The sequence below is a fragment of the Lacerta agilis genome, chromosome 11 (genome assembly GCF_009819535.1).
Source record: "Lacerta agilis isolate rLacAgi1 chromosome 11, rLacAgi1.pri, whole genome shotgun sequence".
NCBI lineage: Eukaryota > Metazoa > Chordata > Lepidosauria > Squamata > Lacertidae > Lacerta > Lacerta agilis.
In genome coordinates, this window is record NC_046322.1 from 17288516 (window position 1) to 17307916 (window position 19401).

Sequence of the window (19401 nt, forward strand, 5' to 3'; positions counted from 1 at the left end):
TGACCACTTCAGAAGGCCCTTGGGAGATCATATTATTGAATTCTGCTCTCATTGTGCTGTCTAAGGGGGATTAACAAATGGCACCTGCTACCTCAGGTCAAGGTCAATTTATTTTGGCACCTGAGACACAAAATCCTACAAGCACCTCCCTCTCCCGGTCAACAGAAATATAGCAATAATACATTAAATAACCAACAATTTGCTCCCTTTTCCCGACACCCCAAATCTGCAACCACTTCACTTTGCCTAATAGTAGGGTTGGTCTAGTCTCCTTTTGATACAAATACTCCCCGTATAGAAAATAAAATGTCAGGAATGAGTATGCTAATTTTGTATAAACAAAATAAACCTGCAGTTTGAAATCATCCCACTAATGTACAGCGTTACCACATCTCCAGTTGCACATGTGAGCTTGGTTTGTCTTGCCAACTTTCATTTCCCCCTCTCGCCTTCCCCATCTTGTCCATGCAGCATGGGGTCTATTCCTGAGTGGCATTACAATTACAGGTTTTAGCCATAGCAGACCTACTGAAATGAATGAACATAACTTAAGCTGTGTACACAGTCCTGCTTATTCTGCATCCAGTGTGCTCTTACCACTGGATTGAGAAGTGGTGTACGCATGTGGCTAGCCACAATTCATATCTATTCTGTATCTATCCTGTTGTTTCCCACACTGCATTTTGATGTCTCTCCCTGCCCCGTGCCCCGAAACCAGCTCCAAACTGAACTGAAGAAAATCCACCTGTGTTTTATGCTGGTAATGTGTAGGCTACACAACCATAGTCAATGGGTCTGCTCTGAGTTAAAGCTTAACTGAATACCACTCCTGGTTCCCTATGGATTCATGTTACCTTCCCCCATTCCTATTCCCCCATTTGTCGTCATCGTCCTCCTTGCTACTAATCTGTATGGAAGTTGCTATATTAGTCTGAGTGGCCAAAGTGGATTCGGCTTCCATCTGGAAAGATTAAACCTCGTTTATCTGCTTAACTCAGTATCCGCTAGGACACTTAACAACTCAATTCCCTAACCATATTTACTTGGGCATCAGTCCCATTCATTTCAATGGGACTTATTTGCAAGTATTTGAGCTTGTGGTTGCAACCCTACCCTTTGGTTGCTCATATCCCTGTGCCAAAAGTTAGTAGAATCTCAAAATCCAAGATAAACTCAGTGGTCAAAATTCGCTATTAAAAATCCCAGTGGGTTCAGGTGTAGAGCAGAGGTGAGGAACTTCTGGGTCATGGGCTGGATGCAACCACTGGAGGATTCCCACCTGGCCCACAGGACCCCTCCTGCTTGACCCTGTTCCTCATCCTCAGCATCCATTTCTTCTCAGTCAGCCGGAAAACAACAAATTACAGGTTCCTGGAAAGGATCTGAGAAACAGGAGAACCTTTGAGACAACTTAAAAAAAATGTAATCCCTCCCTCTCCCATGTGAAGTGATATAGCCCACTCTACCACCACAAGACTCTACCACTTTCTTCAGCTGCATGCTCAGAGCAGGCTTCAAATTAAGCCCAGGAGAGATGGGAGCGGATTGTGCATTCTATATTTTGTAGGAAGTATTTTATATCAGATCTTCTGCAGAGAAGGTGGGGGAGGGCGGTGGAACCCGGAGTATGTTACGGATTGAGTGGCAGGTTCACAATTCTAATAATGCCCTTTGGGAAGTGATGTGAGCTTTTCTGAAGGAGTGGCATTGCAGAGCTTCTTAGCAGGAAAAAAAAAGGTAATTTCATTTCAAACAGTGACGGGTTGATACTTCCACAACTACTAAGTGTCCCTTACTGTATGGGGAAGTTTCTGATGTGCAATCCGGCTCATTTTCCACAAGAGTACAATCCTATACATGTCTACTTACAAGTAGGTCCCACTGAGTTCAATAGGGCATATTCCCATATAAATGGGTAATGGACTGCAACCTTAAAAGTGCTATAATTTCAGCTTGTTTAATTCAGAACAATATTTTTCACTTAGGAAGTTTATTTTGTGTTGCCTGCAGCATGAATACTTTATTTTATTTTATTTTTAAGGCTCGCTTCTGCTTTCTGTCCCATGCTTGCAGTTATGCAGAAATAGTGCAAGAGAAACTCAAAAACATGTTTTAATATCATGTGTGATGTGGAAAATGCCTACTATTTCCCCTAGGGGGTAGACTATTATGAAAGCCTCTCTGAGAAGTTTGGTTTGGCTCTGGGAGGCTGTGGTTTAAAAAACCCAGGCGCATAAATCCGCTTCTGCCACTAGATTCCACATACAGCCTTGGGCAAGTCTCATTACCTTTCCGAGTTGGAAGCTGGAAAGAGAGACTTAAATTTTTTTTTATTTTTATTTTTAAATTATTCTGAAGGTAAATGTCATATGGTCCTAAAATCATTAGCCACCTTGAATTTGTTTATTTTCCCAAGGGGGGGGGAAATACATATTTAAATAAAAACAATGAATTAAAATAACCCAAGGGGGGGGGGAGAGGCAGGGAGGGGCAGCTCTCCCCAATCAATAAAAACACGTAGCAAACTGAGGTTCTGCCCCTAACCAAAAGCCTGCCCCCGCCCCAACAGCCTGGCTAACCCTCTGAAACTGGAACGTTTCAAATGAAGAGTAGGGAGGGGGCCGACTCCCCAGTTGGAGGAACGGCTGAGAAATCTAAAGGAACGTTTGAGGAGAGGCAGCGTGTTTTTGGAGAAGGGTCCCTGCCACGGAAAGGGGGGGGGCTCAGGGAAAGAGTCGGGTGTGGTGGTGGAAGCATAGCTGTCAACTTTTCCCTTTTTAAAAGGGAAAATCTCTTATTCCGAATAGGATTCCTCGCAAGAAAAGGGAAAAGTTGACAGCTATGGAAGAGGCAGCCAACGGCTCTGGAGTCTGCTCTTACTGCCAGAGGGAACCGGCTGTTTTGCGCGGTGAGCATTTGGAAATGCGCGCTGCGCTGGGCGCGCAATGAGCGACGGATCATCTTCCGCAGGGGGGCGTCGCTGGATCGCTCCTCAGGGGGAGGTGGGTGTCTTGTTGGATCCATCCTCTCAGAGACGATCCCGGAGGCGGAGTGGGACGCAAGTGTGTGTGGAGAGGCAGTTAAGAGGCGCCTCATCCATTCGTTATAGTCGCTATGCGCCCCCGTATTACTGGGGATTCTTCTAATCCCATCAAAGGGCAGGTCCCCGCCCTGTTGCGTGCGTAAAAACCGTGCTGTTTGCTCCGTGCCAGACCCACTTAAACCCGTCTGGCTTCCACAGACGCCGGACTTGCGACTGGTCGTCCTCGCCCCCCCGCTTCCAACCCAGCACAAAGCTCCTCCCCGATTACCATAATCTCTAGGATCTTTTGGAGCGTCGTTACCACGGATTGCAAAGCCAGCCCTTCAACGCGCTCTGCTCAACTTGCTCAAACTTTGCTTAAAATAATAATCATTACCCCTCACATCGCAGCCGGTGTGTTTTGTTGGAAACTGGCCAATCCGATTTGAGCCAAAATGGATTTACACTGCCGGTCTCGCTGCAGCTCCCGCCGCCTGCTTTGGGTCTTGCTGGCTTGCTGTATCGGACCCTTAACCGCAAACAGAAGAAACATCCCAAGGAGGCAAGGTAAGAAAGAAAGAAAGAAAGAAAGGGGCGCGCCAAACTCTCGCCGACTCCAGTGCCCTCTCTCGTTGCTGAGTCCCTGGGCATCTTTGGGAAGATCAAAAAAGTGCGAAGGAATTCGCAGGCACGCGCCCGCTCCCCCTGCTACGTGGTGCGCATAGGTGGTGGGTGGACGGGGAAAAGTTAAAAATAAAAACAAATAAAAACAAAGGGCTCCCCCGCCTTCCCAAGTATCGCGCGCGCTCTTAAGAGACGCGCTTAAGCTCCTTCGATCCCGTATCCTCGCACACCTACTCGCCACCACCAGCTCCAGCTGCGTAAATCTCAGCGCTCTGGGGAAGCCACTGTTTTGGGTTTCGTTTTCATTTTAGCCCCCCGAAGAACGGCTGAGAGTTCAGACGGAGTCCATGTGATCTCAATTACTAGGCATGGTCGAGGGAGAGAGCAAAGGGTGGGGTGGGAGGTTCCATGCCTTTAAAAGAACCATTATTTAATCCACATTGTCAAAACAGCTTCTCCATTTCCTGTTGGGAAAAGAACAATCGGACGAGTCATCTCTTTCCCCCCCTTACACCCCACAATTCCCCCCCCCCCCGGTTTATTACGCGTAAAACAAATGAAAAAGGAGCCGAGGCAAATTGCAGGAAAGAACATCCATTTGTTTTAGGTCATTTCCCCCTACCCCCCCCCCCAAAAATAAATTCCTGAGTTCATCAGCGACTCCCGGGGGAAGTGTATGTTTATGGTTTTAACTAAAATTCATTAAAAAGAAAAGACATTAGCAGATGTGTCTTATGGTATTAATGATCTATGCGAACACTGGGAAAATATGCTGCTAGTTCAGAGTTTACATCAAGCTTTGAGACAAGTCAGGCTTACTCCAATGTGATGTTCTACTAGAAAGAAAAATCGAAGGGATTTGTAATCTTCCAGTCCTCTGTCTCCCAATGGTGCTCCTTTGCCTTTAAAAAAACAAATAATCAACAGCTGAGTCTTTGTAAGGCAGAAATTCAACCAGATAAGTTTCTCCCCATCAACACCCCTCTTGTGGAAAAAGTTGAACCTGTTGAATTACTGCCTGACATCAGTTGCTAAAGGAGCAGAAACCCCGCTCTGTGGTCTGGTCTGTTTTACTCCAGCTGACTTCCTTCTAGCTAACAAGTTCTGCTTTTAAAGTAAGTGGCTTTTTGTCAAAAGTTATTTGCCATTTTCTCCTTTAATTGGAAGCAAGAATGCTCTGGGTGTTAGAAGCGTTAGTACCTTATTTCTTATGGCTTATTAATATTTTAGTGGTTCATGATACTCCATTTAAAAATTAACTTTTTCTCCTGCCCTCTCATTAAAGACAGGCTCATCATATCACTTGCTTTTCCTGTTACTTGTTTCCATGCTAAACGGAGTCTGTAACACAAGCTCTTGAGAGAGGTGCCCCTTACTCTGTTTCATTCATTTCAAAAGTGATAGCTGATGTGAATGCATGCATGCCTGGTATTAGGTTCTCTGTCATCTTATTGTACAAAATGTCAGTGTGTTAATTGGATAGGCCTTCTGTACTCGTCTTCCGTACAATCAGTGTTTCCTTTTTGCAGATAGCAATGTCACTGAAAACCCTTTTTGGGGGAACTTTTGGACCTGGCAGACCATGGCTCAACTTCGGCAGGTGGGTGGGGCAACCTTCTTGCCAATCACCTGGTGCCATTCTTGTTCTGACAGCTGGGTTTTCCCATCCACCTGTCTGTGTGACTTGTGCAATGCACCCCAAGCACCCTATAGCCAGCTAGTTGCCAGGTGCTTGGGAAACACAGCACAAGGGGCTTTGCTAGCCCTATGGAAGCCATGAATATAGGGTCACACAACTAATCCAGCAGGGTTAACTGTCCAGCAGTTGATGGGTGGTTACCTCAGTGCTGCTTTTTGCAGGGATGGGCTGTGCTGTCAAATTTCCCATGGCAAACTCAGTTACTCAGCCTATCAGATGTGATTTCAGATGTAGGGCAGATGGGCATGGTTTGGAGTAACCAGCTTTGTGGTCCAAATTGTGCAGTGCCAAATTTGGCCCATGGGCCAGATATTCCCCACCCTGGCTAGCCAACCTAGTGCCTTCTAGATGTTGTTTGCCAACTCTTTCTTCATCCCTCACCATTGGTATGGGAGCTGTAGATTTGTTGAACAATATCTGGAGCCTAGCTATATTGTGCTGGATGGACCAGTGGTCTGACTTAAACTGTACCTGGGAAATGTTGAGCTCAGATGAGCTCACAAAGCAGTCTTGTGGATGGCGCCAGTACCTGTATATGCTTCTTCTGAAGTGCAGTATTGTTGATGCACCTGTTACTTATTCAGACAGCATCTCCACTTTGGACTCAGATGTGGAGAATTAGGACATCCGTGCTTACAGACCTCCTCCATATGAAGGAGTACCCTAACCAGGTCAGGAGCTCAATGCATTCATGTTGGCATGCAGATAGACACCCTTCTCACATGTGCAAAATGGATGGGGTGTTTATTTGGCCATTAGGTACATTGTTGGGTACAAAGTTAAGCTTCATGTTCTTCATGCATCCATTAAACACCTGCAGGATCGTCTGAAATCCCTTCATTATGGACAGGGATTCTACCACTTGGTCCATTGCTTACCTGTTCTTGTATTTAAGAACTCTTTGCTGTTATGCAACTTAAAAGCATGCTGTGTTGCAATTTGAGATTCACACATTCTTGCTTTTCCACCAGCTTCTTTCAGTAAATAGAATGCAAGTTCTCCATTTCCTTTATGGAGACATTTTGAAAACTACTCATTTGGATACTTGTAAGCAGCTGCGAAGGGAGGGGCACGCAATAACTTCTGCACATTTGTTAAGTGATTCAGTACCCCTCTTTCAAAAAATGATGGTTGATTCCTGCTGCATTCATGGAGTTGGACTTATCAATGACCCTTGGGGTCCCTTCCAGCACTACAGTTCTGTGATTCTGTGGAGCCAAACTCTTGTTTGGGGAGGGGGGGTCATACTTAACCTAGGATAGCTCAGTTGGTAGAGCATGAGGCTCTGGATCTCAGGGTCGTAGGTTCAAGCCCCACGTTGGGCAGAAGATTCCTGTGTTGCAGGCAGTTGGACTATAGATAACCCTTGTGGTCCCTTTCAACACTACAATTCTAAGATTCAGTGGTAGAGCACATGTTTTGCATGCAGAAGATCCTATGCTCAATCTTGAGTATCTCCTGTTAAAAGGATCAAGTAGCCAATGATGGGAAAGTCCTCTTCCTGAGACCCTGGAAGGCTGTTTAACTAGTGGTCTGACTCAGTACAGTGGTACCTCTGAGCGCACGGGATCCGTTCCGGAGCTCTGGTCGGATCCCAAGGAATTCGCAACCGGAGGTGCCTGTTCTGCGCATGTGTGCGGTATGGTAGAGCGCTTCTGCGCAAATGCGTAGAGTGCTTCTGCACATGCGCGTGGGGCGAAACTTGGAAAAATACTTCCGGGTTTGCCGCATGCGTAACCCGAAGGATACGCAACCAGAGGTGTGCGTATGCATAGGTACCACTGTATAATGCTTTCCTTACTGTATGGGCTCACATTACATCCTACGAGGCTTCTAGGCTTCTGCGTCTAGTCCAAACTTTACTATAATTTCCCCAGAGACCATCAGTTAGCACATGCCGTCATGCAGCTGCAATATTAGTATTATTGCAGGTGAAACGCCCACCAGGTAACATAAGGAAAGTTTATGTTTTAAAGATGGAGAATGTCTCTTGAATAACAAGTAGACTTTGCTGTTTGTGCAAAACCTTTGACAATTAATAAGCCTACACACTTAACCCTTTCCCAGGGAATCAGTATTGTACTTATCTATGTACCCTGATTGTTGCCCATTTCCAAAGGTCTATGTTCAATCTTACCCATGGGTAGGCAAACTAAGGCCCGGGGGCCGGATCTTGCCCAATCGTCTTCTAAATCTGGCCTGCAGATGGTCTGGGAATCAGCATGTTTTTACATGAGTAGAATGTGTCCTTTTATTTAAAATGCATCTCTGGGTTATTTGTGGGGCCTGCCTGGTGTTTTTACATGAGTAGAATGTGTGCTTTTATATTAAAATGCATCTCTGGGTTATTTGTGGGGCATAGGAATTTGTTCACCCCCCCCCCATTATAGTTTGGCCCCCCCACAAGGTCTGAGGGACAATGGACCAGCCCCCTGCTGAAAAAGTTTGCTGACCCCTGATTCCTAGCCATTTGATTACAGGCCTGTTCAGTGGGGCAGTCATTTCCCCCCACTTTTTAAAAGAGTGAACTGTTTTGGGTGCTAGACACGCAAATCGGTACTGAGAGGAGGACAAAGATTGGGATAATGGCTGTTGATACCCTGAAGGCACTGATAGCTGCCCTAAATCAATCACATGCTGTAACGCTTTTGTATGAAGCACCTAAAAAGGGCATAGGGTTTCAAATGACTCTCATGCATTGACAAATAGGTGAGCAGGGAGCAAATTCATGCCTGCTGACCATGCTCCTGCTGGCTGCTTGTTTGACAGAAGTGTGAAGGCGTCGCCATATGCGCTTCTTGGACCACTTAAGCCCTTTCCTGTTCTTACTGTTTCACAGCTGGTCTTCAGTAGCATGCTGGATTTGCAATCCATTTAGGAAGAATGAGGGGACCACTTGCATGGGCTTATTCGGAAGTACTTAATTTCTTTTCTTTTTAAGTGCTTGGCTTGGAGAAGTCACATCATACCTCCTGATCCCAGACGTGTGCATAGCTGTCAACTTTCCCTTTTTGTGCGGAAAATTCCCTTATTCCAGCGCCGTTTCCCATTGCAAAAAAAGGAAGGTTGACAGCTCTGGACGTGTGCAGCCTAGCAATAGCCACCTATTGGGATGGAAGAAAGTGTACATTTGTATATATTCAGAAACACTTTATTTTGCCTTGCTGCTTCACACAAATAACGTCTTTTTGAACCCACATCCCACAGGGCTGAGCTGTGTTGATCCCTGGCACAAATCAAGCCCTGCTTTTAAGCCTCAATACTTGCACATAACGCACACATAATCATATTGATCACCAGAGGGTCCAGACTGGATGACATGATGCGTACACTCTGGTTTAAGTGGCCTGTGATTTGGTGACTGCAGGATTAAACCCTGGAGCATCTGGGGTGCTAAACAATGAGGATTTTCATGTCCATGTACAGCAGCTCCTTTAATGCATAAAGATGGGGCTTTCATGGATGGGCAGTTTTTGCAAACTTTCTTGGGGCTCTTGAAAGAGACTCTTAAGGATACATAAAAGGCCTTCAGAATCTAATGCTACTTTTGATCTGTAGCAGAATCCCTACTGACGTCAGTGAGTCTTTTGCATAGGGATCAAGGGCACAGGGTTTGGTCCTTGATGTTGAAATAGTAGAGGGCCAGATTAAAATGATCTTTGCACTCTGAATGAATAGATTTGGAGGCAAAATGCATGCTCTTATAAAACATCTGAGGAGGATGCTCACTGCATTAGGTCACTGCCATAGTTGGGGGCCCACTGCACTGGGAACATCTTTGCAAGCTCAAGTTAAATGCATGAGAGCTGCATAAGAGCACGGTGGTTTAAAGAAATATATACATTATTTAGTTAGGAAGTATAGGAAAGTTTCAAAAAATGTTTTATTATGTTTTTAGCACGTCAAAGTGCAAGTAGATAAATAGGTACTGGTCCGGCGGGAAGGTAAACGGCATTTCCGTGCGTTGCTCTGGTTCGCCAGAAGTGGCTTGGTCATCCTGGCCACTTGACCCGGAAGCTGTATGCCAGCTCCCTTGGCCAGTAATGCGAGATGAGCACCGTAACCCCAGAATCGTCCGCGACTGGGGTCCCTTTACCTTTATATATGTTGGAAGCCGCCCAGAGTGTTTGGGGCAACCACCCAGTCAGATGGGGTTTTTAATTTTTTTTTTTTACAAATAATAAAATGATGATGATGAACATTTAAAGCTTTGCTTCATGCAGGGATGTCACAGGCTCAGTACACACAAACTGTGGCTTAGTGTGACTGCAGTGCACAAGCTCTTGTATCATGAGAGACTGAAGCTGCTTCACTCATCCAGTTCTTCTGCTGTGCTGCCGTGTGATAAGCCGTGGCTTAGCATGTTGTCTGAATCCAGCCTCCTGTTTCCTCTAGATAGACCACGAATCCAGGTTTGGATGACATGCTAACCCAAACCACGGCTTAGTTTATAGCAGCAGCAGGACTGGAAGGGGAGTAAAGTGGCTTCTGCCTCCTTTTCCAGGATCCTACATGCTCACATGTTCATGCTAAGCCTTGGGTTTCCCCCCTTTATGCTTCCTTCCAGCTGAGGTTACATTTCACACAGAGGGCTTTAGACCACAAAAGCAGGTGCTGCAATAAATTGGTTTGTCTTTAAGGTGCTGCAAGATGATTATTTTTCTGTTACACCATCCCTCTGAAATTTAAAAAATTATGGCATTCCGGTGTGCTGTTTGCTTGGGATTTCTGCTAGTTTCAAATCCTAGGCTCCGTGAAGTGAGCAAAAAGTCTTAATGGATCAGTCAGCGTAATTAATTGGGTCATTCGTTAATTTGCAGGATAAAATATGCCTTTCAGTCGGATTCTATTTGGAGATTCATTTGTTGTGAAGGGATGCTGAGATAACCTATATTCATCTTCCTGAATCAAGTGAAGGGATAGAGTGGGCCATGTTCAAATCAACGATACTTTGAATTGAAATATTATATCTTAATGTCTTTAGGATGATTTCCTACATAGTAAGCATTTTGTTTGGGATATTAAGAGAAACTTTGAGGATTTTAAAAATATATATATACTTGAATTTCCTTGAAATAGTTTAATTTTTACTTGGAATGACTAAGTGGTTGATTAAAAAGAAGACAGTCAATCAGTCAATCAATCAATCAATCAATCAATCATCAGTAGCTGCGGTAGCATTGCAATGGGAAAGGAAAGGCTCACCTGTTGCATGAAAACAGCAATTTTTAAAATAGGCTGTAACCCAGTGATTATCTAGTTTGTGCAAATGCTACACAAGAACTCTGCAGAAAAGACAGCAATCTCCTGCAATATAGTACTATCACACATTATGCTTTTATACATAAGCCTAAAACTTTAATATGAAAAAGTGTGAATTAAACAAACACATATTTGCAAACAGGCATATTAAACAAGATTTCTCGGCAGAGTGCCAGGCTTGATGGCAGCTCACTTTTGATACACAGCCTTGTACTTTTCCTCTTATCTTCAATGCACCAGAGGATTAGATCAAAACTTCTATTTCTACTTTTAAATAAGCCACAGTTCCTTGTGGTGTGTGGACTCAGAGAACTATGTTTTGCTTAAATAATGAGTGCCAAAAAGCCAAGGGTTTAAGCCGCAGCTTGATCATGGCCTGTTTTTTATTAACCGTAGCATAAGCATAGCTCTCTAAGTTGTGAAACCACGGGGAACGATAGTTACGGGTAGTATAAAACCAGAGGTGGATGCTTCCATTGCTCTTGTTTGGTGCATCAAAGAGGTGAGGGAAGGAGGGTTTACTGTGGAAACCATGGAATCTCATAAACATCTAAACTTAGCCAACATGTAAAATGGCCCTAAGTTAACCTGAAATGCTGGTGCAAGGGCTCAATGGGACAAGGGTGCAGGGAAGTTGTATTGGTAAAGGTAAAAAAGTAAAGGACCCCTGGATGGTTAAGTCCAGTCAAAGGCAACTATGGATTTGTGGCACACATCTCGCTTTTCAGGCTGAGGGAGCCGGTGTTTGTCCACAGACAGCTTTCCGGGTCATGTGGCCAGCATGACTAAATCGCTTCTGGCGCAACAGAACACTGTGATGGAAACCAGAGCACATGGAAACGCCATTTACCGTCCCACCACAATGGTACCGATTGCTGAATGCCCCAGAGGGGTCCTTGGTCTGATGCTGAAATGCATGGTTCTGAATTAGTTTTCTTCTTCAACCCAGCCACAATGCTTTGCAAATTTGTACACCTTTTTCAGAGGTCTCAGAATGGTATTAGCTCCATAATGACAGGTCCTTCTCAGTTGTTTTCCCAACAACCTCCTCTCCTCCCGACTGCCACACACCTTGCCCAATGTAAGGTTGGAAAGAGCTGCTACTTATTCTTTTTCCTGACACCTCCTCACTGTCTGCACCAAGGAACATAACGGCAGTTAAAATTGCTTATCGCAAGCTTGAGTAGTCACTCGGAATTCCATTTCTGTGAGATTACTCCAGAGTAAGAGGTTTACAGACTGACAGTTCTATTTCAGTGGAAGTTTGTATTAGTTGAGCTCATCATAATTTGGCTTATCCAGAGTACCAAGTCTTATTCCCAGTCTGGTAAAATTTGGCCTATTTTGCTCAGTAGGGCATAACCTGCTTGCAAAGTTCAGGTCCTTTCCAAAAAAACGTTTTGGTCAAACAATAGTGTAAAGGGAGAAACAAAATTACAAGCTGAGTCATATCGTTGGTCATTTGCTGTTGTGCAAACAGCACAGTTGGAGGCATAATACTTAAGAGCAGGCTGAGCTTAAAGCTTTTATTGGACAGATGGCTAATTTTACTGTCCTGACCTCAAGGATCTAGCTCTGTGATCCCTGGTTATCTCAATAGATGCCAGTAAATACTAGGATAATTGAGATGGACAGTGTTTGTGAATTAAATGGCCATCAGCTGCAGTGACAGGCAGGAAAATAAAAGGAAAATGAGAAACTGGTTTTAACGTATCTCTAGCTTCTGATATATTAAAAATACACATCTTTGGGGAGGAGGGGAAAGGCCCATATTTGAGTATTGCCCGCTAACAAAATATATGTTAGCTGGTTGATGCCAAAGTGTTGCTGTAGTCAGAGAGATGGTTTGGGGCTGTAATGCAGGCTTGCCTACGGCCACCTGTCAGTTTAAGATCCCCCTGTATCTCTTTTTTTCCTCCATCCTATCTTAGCAGAGAAGTCATTTTGCTGTCAATCACAAGAATGGGTCCCGTCTGGCAGGGAGGCGGAGGAATCCAATGGTAGTTAACACTGTGATAACCCATCTCCCAACTTCCAAAAGGTGTCAAACCATTAGAACTGCTGTATTACACATGAGGAGACCAGTACCCTGTTTGTAAGTCACTGAAATTCATAGAATCATACAGTTGGAAGGGACTCCGGGAGACATCTAGCCCAGTCCTTTTGCAATGCAGGAATTCTGTCCATAGCTGTCCCTGTGTGGGCTTGAACCACTAACCTTCTGGTCAACAGCCAGATGCACTGACCCACTGCACCACAGTAGGATTAAACTGAATGTGTGTGTGTTTTAAAGTACCATTCTGGTTTTGCATTTCTCCTGCCTTTTCTGTTCTAAATAATCTTCATAGAATTGGCTGGTGGGGTCTTGATTGCACTTCTGCCAGACTCAAAGGGATACTGCCAGACTCATGTGCCTAGATAGTCATGATTCCTGCTACGTCATGGACATATGAATGGGGTTGGGCAGAGAAAATTCAGCCACCTTCGGCTCTGGAAACAGGTAAGCTGGATTTTCTCTCTGCTTCCCCTTTTAAGATTCCTGGAAAGTTCTCCAGTCCAGGGACAGAGGGAACTTAAAAAGGAGTGGCAACCTACTTGAAAACACACAACTGGCCTACGCAGACCGGCTGTCATGGAAAGAAGTGAGGAGAAAAGGTCTTCCCTGCCCTGCCACCACTAGAAGATGGACATACAGTGTGACCTGACCTAGGGCAGCACCCTTTGTTTTTGGGGTGGTCTGATATTTAAGAGAAGGGGCTTGTGTTGACGTGGACTTATCTGTCCATCTGCTTTATGTGTTCATCATGAATCGGCCACAAAAAGCGTGTCTGGAAACGCCTTTCCAGACGTCTTTTTTGTGGCCCATTCATGATGATTCGTGCTCGCAGTGCTATCAGGGCTGCCAGACGCAATCCCGCTGTCAACACTGTGGGTTATATTCAACTAAGTCATAAGAACAGAAGAAGAGCCTACTGGATCGGGCCAGTGACCCACTTAGTCCAATGTCCTGTTCTCACAGCGGCCATCCAGATTTCTGTGGGAACACCTGCAAGCTGCCATGAGTGTGACAACACTCTGCTCACCTCCGATTCCCAGCAACATTGGCTCTGACAGCGGATGCAGAACATAGCTGTCATGGTTAATAGCCATTGACACTCTTGCCCACCATGAATTTGTCCAATTATCTTTTAAAACCATGCAGGTTGGTGGCCATCCTTAGTTTAACTGTGTTTCAGCCCTACTCAGAGTACACCCATTGAAATTAATAGACTAAAGTTAGGCTCTCCTCTGAGCAGTGGATGCAAACCTGTTTGTGCCTACAGATGTTTGGGGAGCAGTCTAACTGCTTCATTTCCAATTAGTGTGTATCCCATAACATCCTGCTGGAATCCCATAACTTTTCCTACTAGAAATGTTCTGCTTTCATTGCACTGTAGTCCCTCTGGACAACCATAACATGACAGCACCGGAGAAGCATCATTGCAGCAGAATAAATCTACCACCAAGGCTCTATTCTTGGGTCAAATACGCGTAGCAGAAAACACCCGCAATAAAACACTAGTCTGGAGGAGCCCATAAAGCAGCTTCTTATAAAAGATTCCTGCCTTAGAGGGGGTTGGACTAGATAACCCTCACGGTGTCTTCCAGCTCTACAATTGTATGGTTCTGCTGTCCATTTCTCCTCATGCCAGCTTCAATCCAAATTTAGTAAAGCTGAAATTTAAACTGGTACTGTAATATGTACAGAGCCAAAGTGTGTGTGTGTGTGTGTGTGTTCCTTCTTTTCAGAGGTTTGCTTCATTGCATACTCTGTATATAATGCCACAGCACTTACCTATTGGCGCCATTATCCCTTAAGTTTTCTCCTATTTGTCTTTAATTTTGTTTCTGCTTTGTTTACCTTCTTGGCTCCGCTTCCAGTGAAGTCCTTATGAGTGACAGAAAAACATTTAGAAGACTCTTTGCAGATGGGGGCTGCAACCTGCCCTCGTCTCCCCCACTTGCAGCTCAATTTAGGGAAGGCTAAACCCCAGGAGAGAAACTGCAGCCGTATGCAATTTAAATCCCACCTACACTATTCCAAAGGCTATTGGAATTGTGGGGTTTTCTGAGAAGGCTTCGATTGAGTCCATGCTATGAAATATCATTTTCAATAAGCCGAGTACAGAGATCGTTCAGTTGGCTACGCAGTTCTGTTTCAGTCCTGATGTTTATCATATGTTGAATGGTTTAAAAAAAGCGAAAGGCACCTGTCATTTACCTGGAGGAGAGGCAGGGGAAAGCAGCAACAAGTGAAGAGGTAGTACCTAATTCTGAAAAAATAATAATTGTTGAATGTAAATTGCCCAATGCATTTTATTTCTTCCTCACAAATAATAAATTGGAAGGTGAAAGAGATGTTGAAATGAGTGCAGGTATTTGCTGTAGGGTGTTTGTTTTTTGGCATTAGTTTTAAAATCTGCATATTGAGCCTCGGTTTGAGATTCTGCCTCTCCTTTCTTTTAAACAAAAAAAAAAAATCATGTACAGAGACATCAAAAAGTAGTGGGCGGACGGCAGACAAGACAGTAAGGACTGTTTCTTCCCTGGTTTGCTCTTTTAATACTGATAGACAAAGTGAGTTAATGCAGGAATTGCATCTGGAAAAGGTCAAATTGAGAGTGGCAATAAAACTAGTCCCTTTTCAGTAATGAGATTTGACCTTGAAAGGGCTTGATGGAGTAAAAGGAGTAACCAAGCTCACCTTGTAGTTTTTCTCTCGTTCACTGCCCGCCCCCAATAAGTTCTTCTGCTCAGAATCTTGCTGGCGTACACAGATCAATTTTGTAACCCCCAAGAAACAAGTGACTGAGAGAGAAATCTATTTCTGAAGCTGGGGGGAGGGGGAGGAGGGGGGAAATCAGCTGTAAAAATAAATGCCACAAATGCAGCTTGCTAAAATTAAACTCCAAGATCAAAAACCCTTGTGGGTCCGATTCGAAACCTCTTGATGACTGCTGGACTCATTCTGAACATTTATTTATAGTCATATTTGAAATGCATTATGGATGAGGAAAAAGGAAGTCAAGCGCAATTTTAAAAAGGGCAAAATGAAACTGTAGCTGTCAGGAATCTGGCTATATCAATAAGTGAAATAGACTTAAGTTCCCCAAAGACTTGAATATTTCTATCCTTATTTCCACCGTGTTTCCATATAATTGCCAGTGGTGTTCATTGCTTAATATTCATGCTGTTGCTTCACTTTAGCTTTGTGCTCGGCCGCCGTTTTGCACATTCTTTCCAAATCTCATTGGATTGTTTGTTGAAGTAGTTGAAAAACACAGCATTCACCATGTGTAATAATAATCACAATAATCATAATAATGAGGCTTAATAGTGCTGTAATTGTGTGCAGGCAGTGAGAGAACAGTTCCCTTAGGATAACTTAAACTGTACACTGTTCACATTCTAGCTCATTGCCGTTTCCTCCATAACAAAATATTCTAATGTTAAAACCACAACAGGGCATGGTAAAGAAAATGCAAACCATATTAAGGCACTCAAGAGCAACTGTGTACAGTATTAGAGATAATGGACACACAGCAAAGCCTCAAAATTAGCTTCCAAGCATCTCAGGAATGAGTCCCAGTAGCTAAGAAGGAATTGCGACACACCAAGGGAGGATGCTCGCAATCCAGATATGCCCTGCTTGTATGTTCACCCCTTTATTTGGGGTGACCGGTACCCAAATCAACAACTAGGTTTGTATTTGCAGGTACAGTGCGATCCCATGGGGCTGTTTTAGTCCCTGTGCAACTTACTGTTGCTCCTACCAATGCACAGTAGTTGCTCCTTTCTAGTGATGCTTGAGGAATTCAAGTTGGCCACCTCACGAGAAGAGAAGACTCCCTAAAAAAGACCCTGATGTTGGGAAAGATGGAGGGCACAAGGAGAAGGGGACGACAGAGGATGAGATGGTTGGACAGTGTTCTCGAAGCTGCTAACATGAGTTTGGCCAAACTGCGAGAGGCAGTGAAGGATAGGCGTGCCTGACGTGCTCTGGTCCATGGGGTCACGAAGAGTCGGACACGACTGAACGACTGAACAACAACAACACTTCCCAGACTACTAGGCAGATTGTAAGATACCAATCCTTCAGATCTCACACTTTTCGGAATTTGTGGTGGAAAAGACAAAAGTACCAAAATGTATTTTAAAAATGTGCAATTCAGGGCAAACCATGTTTAGAAACATGTGCGTTGGTATTTAAATGTGTATTTTCTGATATTTAAGTACGATTTTAATGCAGATTTCCTGGGTTTTTTTATAATTATGGTTAAACGGGACAGAAAAGGCTTAGGAATGAACACTTGTGAAATTGACAGGGCCTGGAAATAGATGGATGAATCAGTCCCTACTCATTACTGCAGCTCCATAGGCTAGTTCTCCCCTCTTGTGGGAGCGCGGGTGGTGCTGTGGTCTAAACCACCGAGCCTCTTGAGCTGGCCGATTGGAAGGTCGGCGGTTTTAATCCCCACAACTGAGTGAGCTCCCGTTGCTCTGCCCCAGCTCCTGCCAACCTAGCAGTTCGAAAGCACGAAGTGCAAGTAGATAAATAGGTACTGCTGTGGCAGGAAGGTAAACGGTGTTTCTGTGCGTTCTGGTTTCCGTCACAGTGTCCCATCGTGCCAGAAGCAGTTTAGTCATGCTGGCCACACGACCCGGAAAAACTGTCTGTGGACAAACGCCAGCTCCTTCGGCCTGAAAGTGAGATGAACACCGCAACCCCATAGTTGCCTTTGACTGGACTTAACCGTCCAGGGGTCCTTTACCTTTACCTTACCTCTCCCCTCTTGTGGTTTCCAGCAACTGGTATTCAGAAGCAGCATTGCCTCTGCCACAGGTACTTGAATAAAATAGCACAGGCAGGTAAGCCTGGCCCCACAAAATCGATCAGAAGATGCATACCATTTGAATGGCAATGCCCATCAATGTTGGGGGCCCTAGTTGCAGGGACCTCAACCCCTAGGAATTAGCTCCTATGCCTCTGACTGTAGAGGCAGAGCATGACCATCATGTTTAGTAGCCACTGATAGTCTCACCCTCTGCTGCCTTGCTGTGTCAGGTGGGTGTTGTAATCCAAGACTCCCAGAGGATAACCCAGTTAGGGAAGGCTCCTGTAAATGGTACAGCCCTAGTTCAAACTGTTCCTGTACTGCAGGGATGTCCAACCGGTTGATTGCAATCTACCGGTCAATCACGGGTCACCTGGTCGATCCTGGTCGATCTTGTGATCCTGATCAATATCCAAAACAACAACAACAACAAAACAACTCTGACCAATGCACAGCAAAAAAGCTCAACAACTTTGGTCAATACAGTGGGTAGATCCCTGCTGTACTGTATCACTTCACACTACAGGTGAAGGAAGGATGATGTGATTTCACGCTCCTCCACATAAAAATGCCTTGCACACACACAAAAGGCAGCTAGAACAAGGGTTTATAGCCCTTTTGTCCACCTGGCACACTAGCATTCTATGGTCAATGATTTGCTTTAATGGGGAAGTCTTCCAATTAATGGGAGAATGGCTCTACCTTCTGCAATTCAAAGTGGTGCTACCGAGGAGCAGTTCATGTAAATCAGGCCACAAGCACACTTGATTCACGCACGGGGAGGAGGCTTTTAGCAAACTATGCCGACACACTCAACTCACAGCTTCTACTCTTAAAAGTTACATTCGCTTTCTATTCCTTAGGTTTGTAAGTTTCCACCGGCTGTCTTCCTAGTTGACATCTTGAGAGATCTTGAGTAGCAAAGCTGGGAAAGGCCTCTATGCCTGATTCCCCAGAGAGAGAATAAGTTTCATGATGTGCTGCCAATTAGGGCTGACAGTCATGTCCTAGCTGGAGTCTTGGTCTAACTTTGCTTATGTCACAAATGGCCTTCGTTCCAAAGGGAGTGGGTGGCGGGTAGAAGCCACAGCGTTTGGACTTTAAAGCACCCAGTAATATTTCATGGTTAGAACCATTCTCCGTTCTCCGACGAGTGGCAGGAAATGCACACTCATTACGTGGTGAGTGTGAAAAAATGCCACATCGGAGGTGGCCGAGAAAATGGCCTCTGCTGCAGAAATGCTCAAGAACAGCTTCTAGTGATTGTGATGTTTGACTGGGAGCGTCGCTCCTCTGTGTACCAGCTCAGATTTTGGAGCTGAGGTGAACACCTGTCAAAAAACAAACAAGACAGACAAATGTCATTCCAGCATTGACTTTGGCATTCAGGTCTGATTCTTTTTGGAGTTCTACAACTTATTCTAGTGAGGTTGCAGATTGGTTCTTGTTGCTGTGTTTATTGATTCTGCATGCTGACTTTGCTTCCTATCATGTCACATCCATGCTACTTATCTGTATACAAATTCAGGTAGGTAGCCATGTTGGTCTGACGCAGTCGAAATAAATTATTTTTTTTAAAAAAATGTGCAGTAGCACCTGGTCAATTTTTTAATTTATCTGTACAATATACAGTTTGTGGCGATTTTTTTGGTTTGTTTTTGGCTTGGGCTTCAATTAGAATTCCGTGTGTGTGTGTGTGTGTGTGTGTGTTATTTTCACTGTTAGTTTTTTCACATTCACACTCACCTGAGGCGTAACAGGAATGTGGTCCCCCCACTGCGCCCCCTCCCACTGCAGCCTGAAATTGGCAAGGGGAAGGTGTTCTGGCAGAAGCGGCGGGACAGGTGGGGCTCTGCCTGAGGCAGCCACTTAACCCCACCTCATGGGTGGGCTGGTGCTGTTCTCCCCCCCCCCCACCT

General features: G+C 44.7%; 1 protein-coding gene across 2 annotated transcripts in view; it reads left to right on the top strand.

The window, feature by feature from the left end:
* The first annotated feature begins 3026 nt into the window (after nucleotides 1–3026).
* The window catches only part of EGFLAM (EGF like, fibronectin type III and laminin G domains), a 100341-nt gene continuing 83966 nt past the window's right edge, over nucleotides 3027–19401 (top strand). Inside the window, exon 1 of one of the 2 annotated variants that reach the window (XM_033164270.1) lies at nucleotides 3027–3589. In XM_033164270.1, the coding sequence (XP_033020161.1) occupies nucleotides 3478–3589 (112 nt within the window). In that variant the 5' untranslated portion in view covers nucleotides 3027–3477. The remainder of the gene's footprint in view (nucleotides 3590–19401) is intronic. The other variant, XM_033164271.1, reaches the window with a different exon arrangement.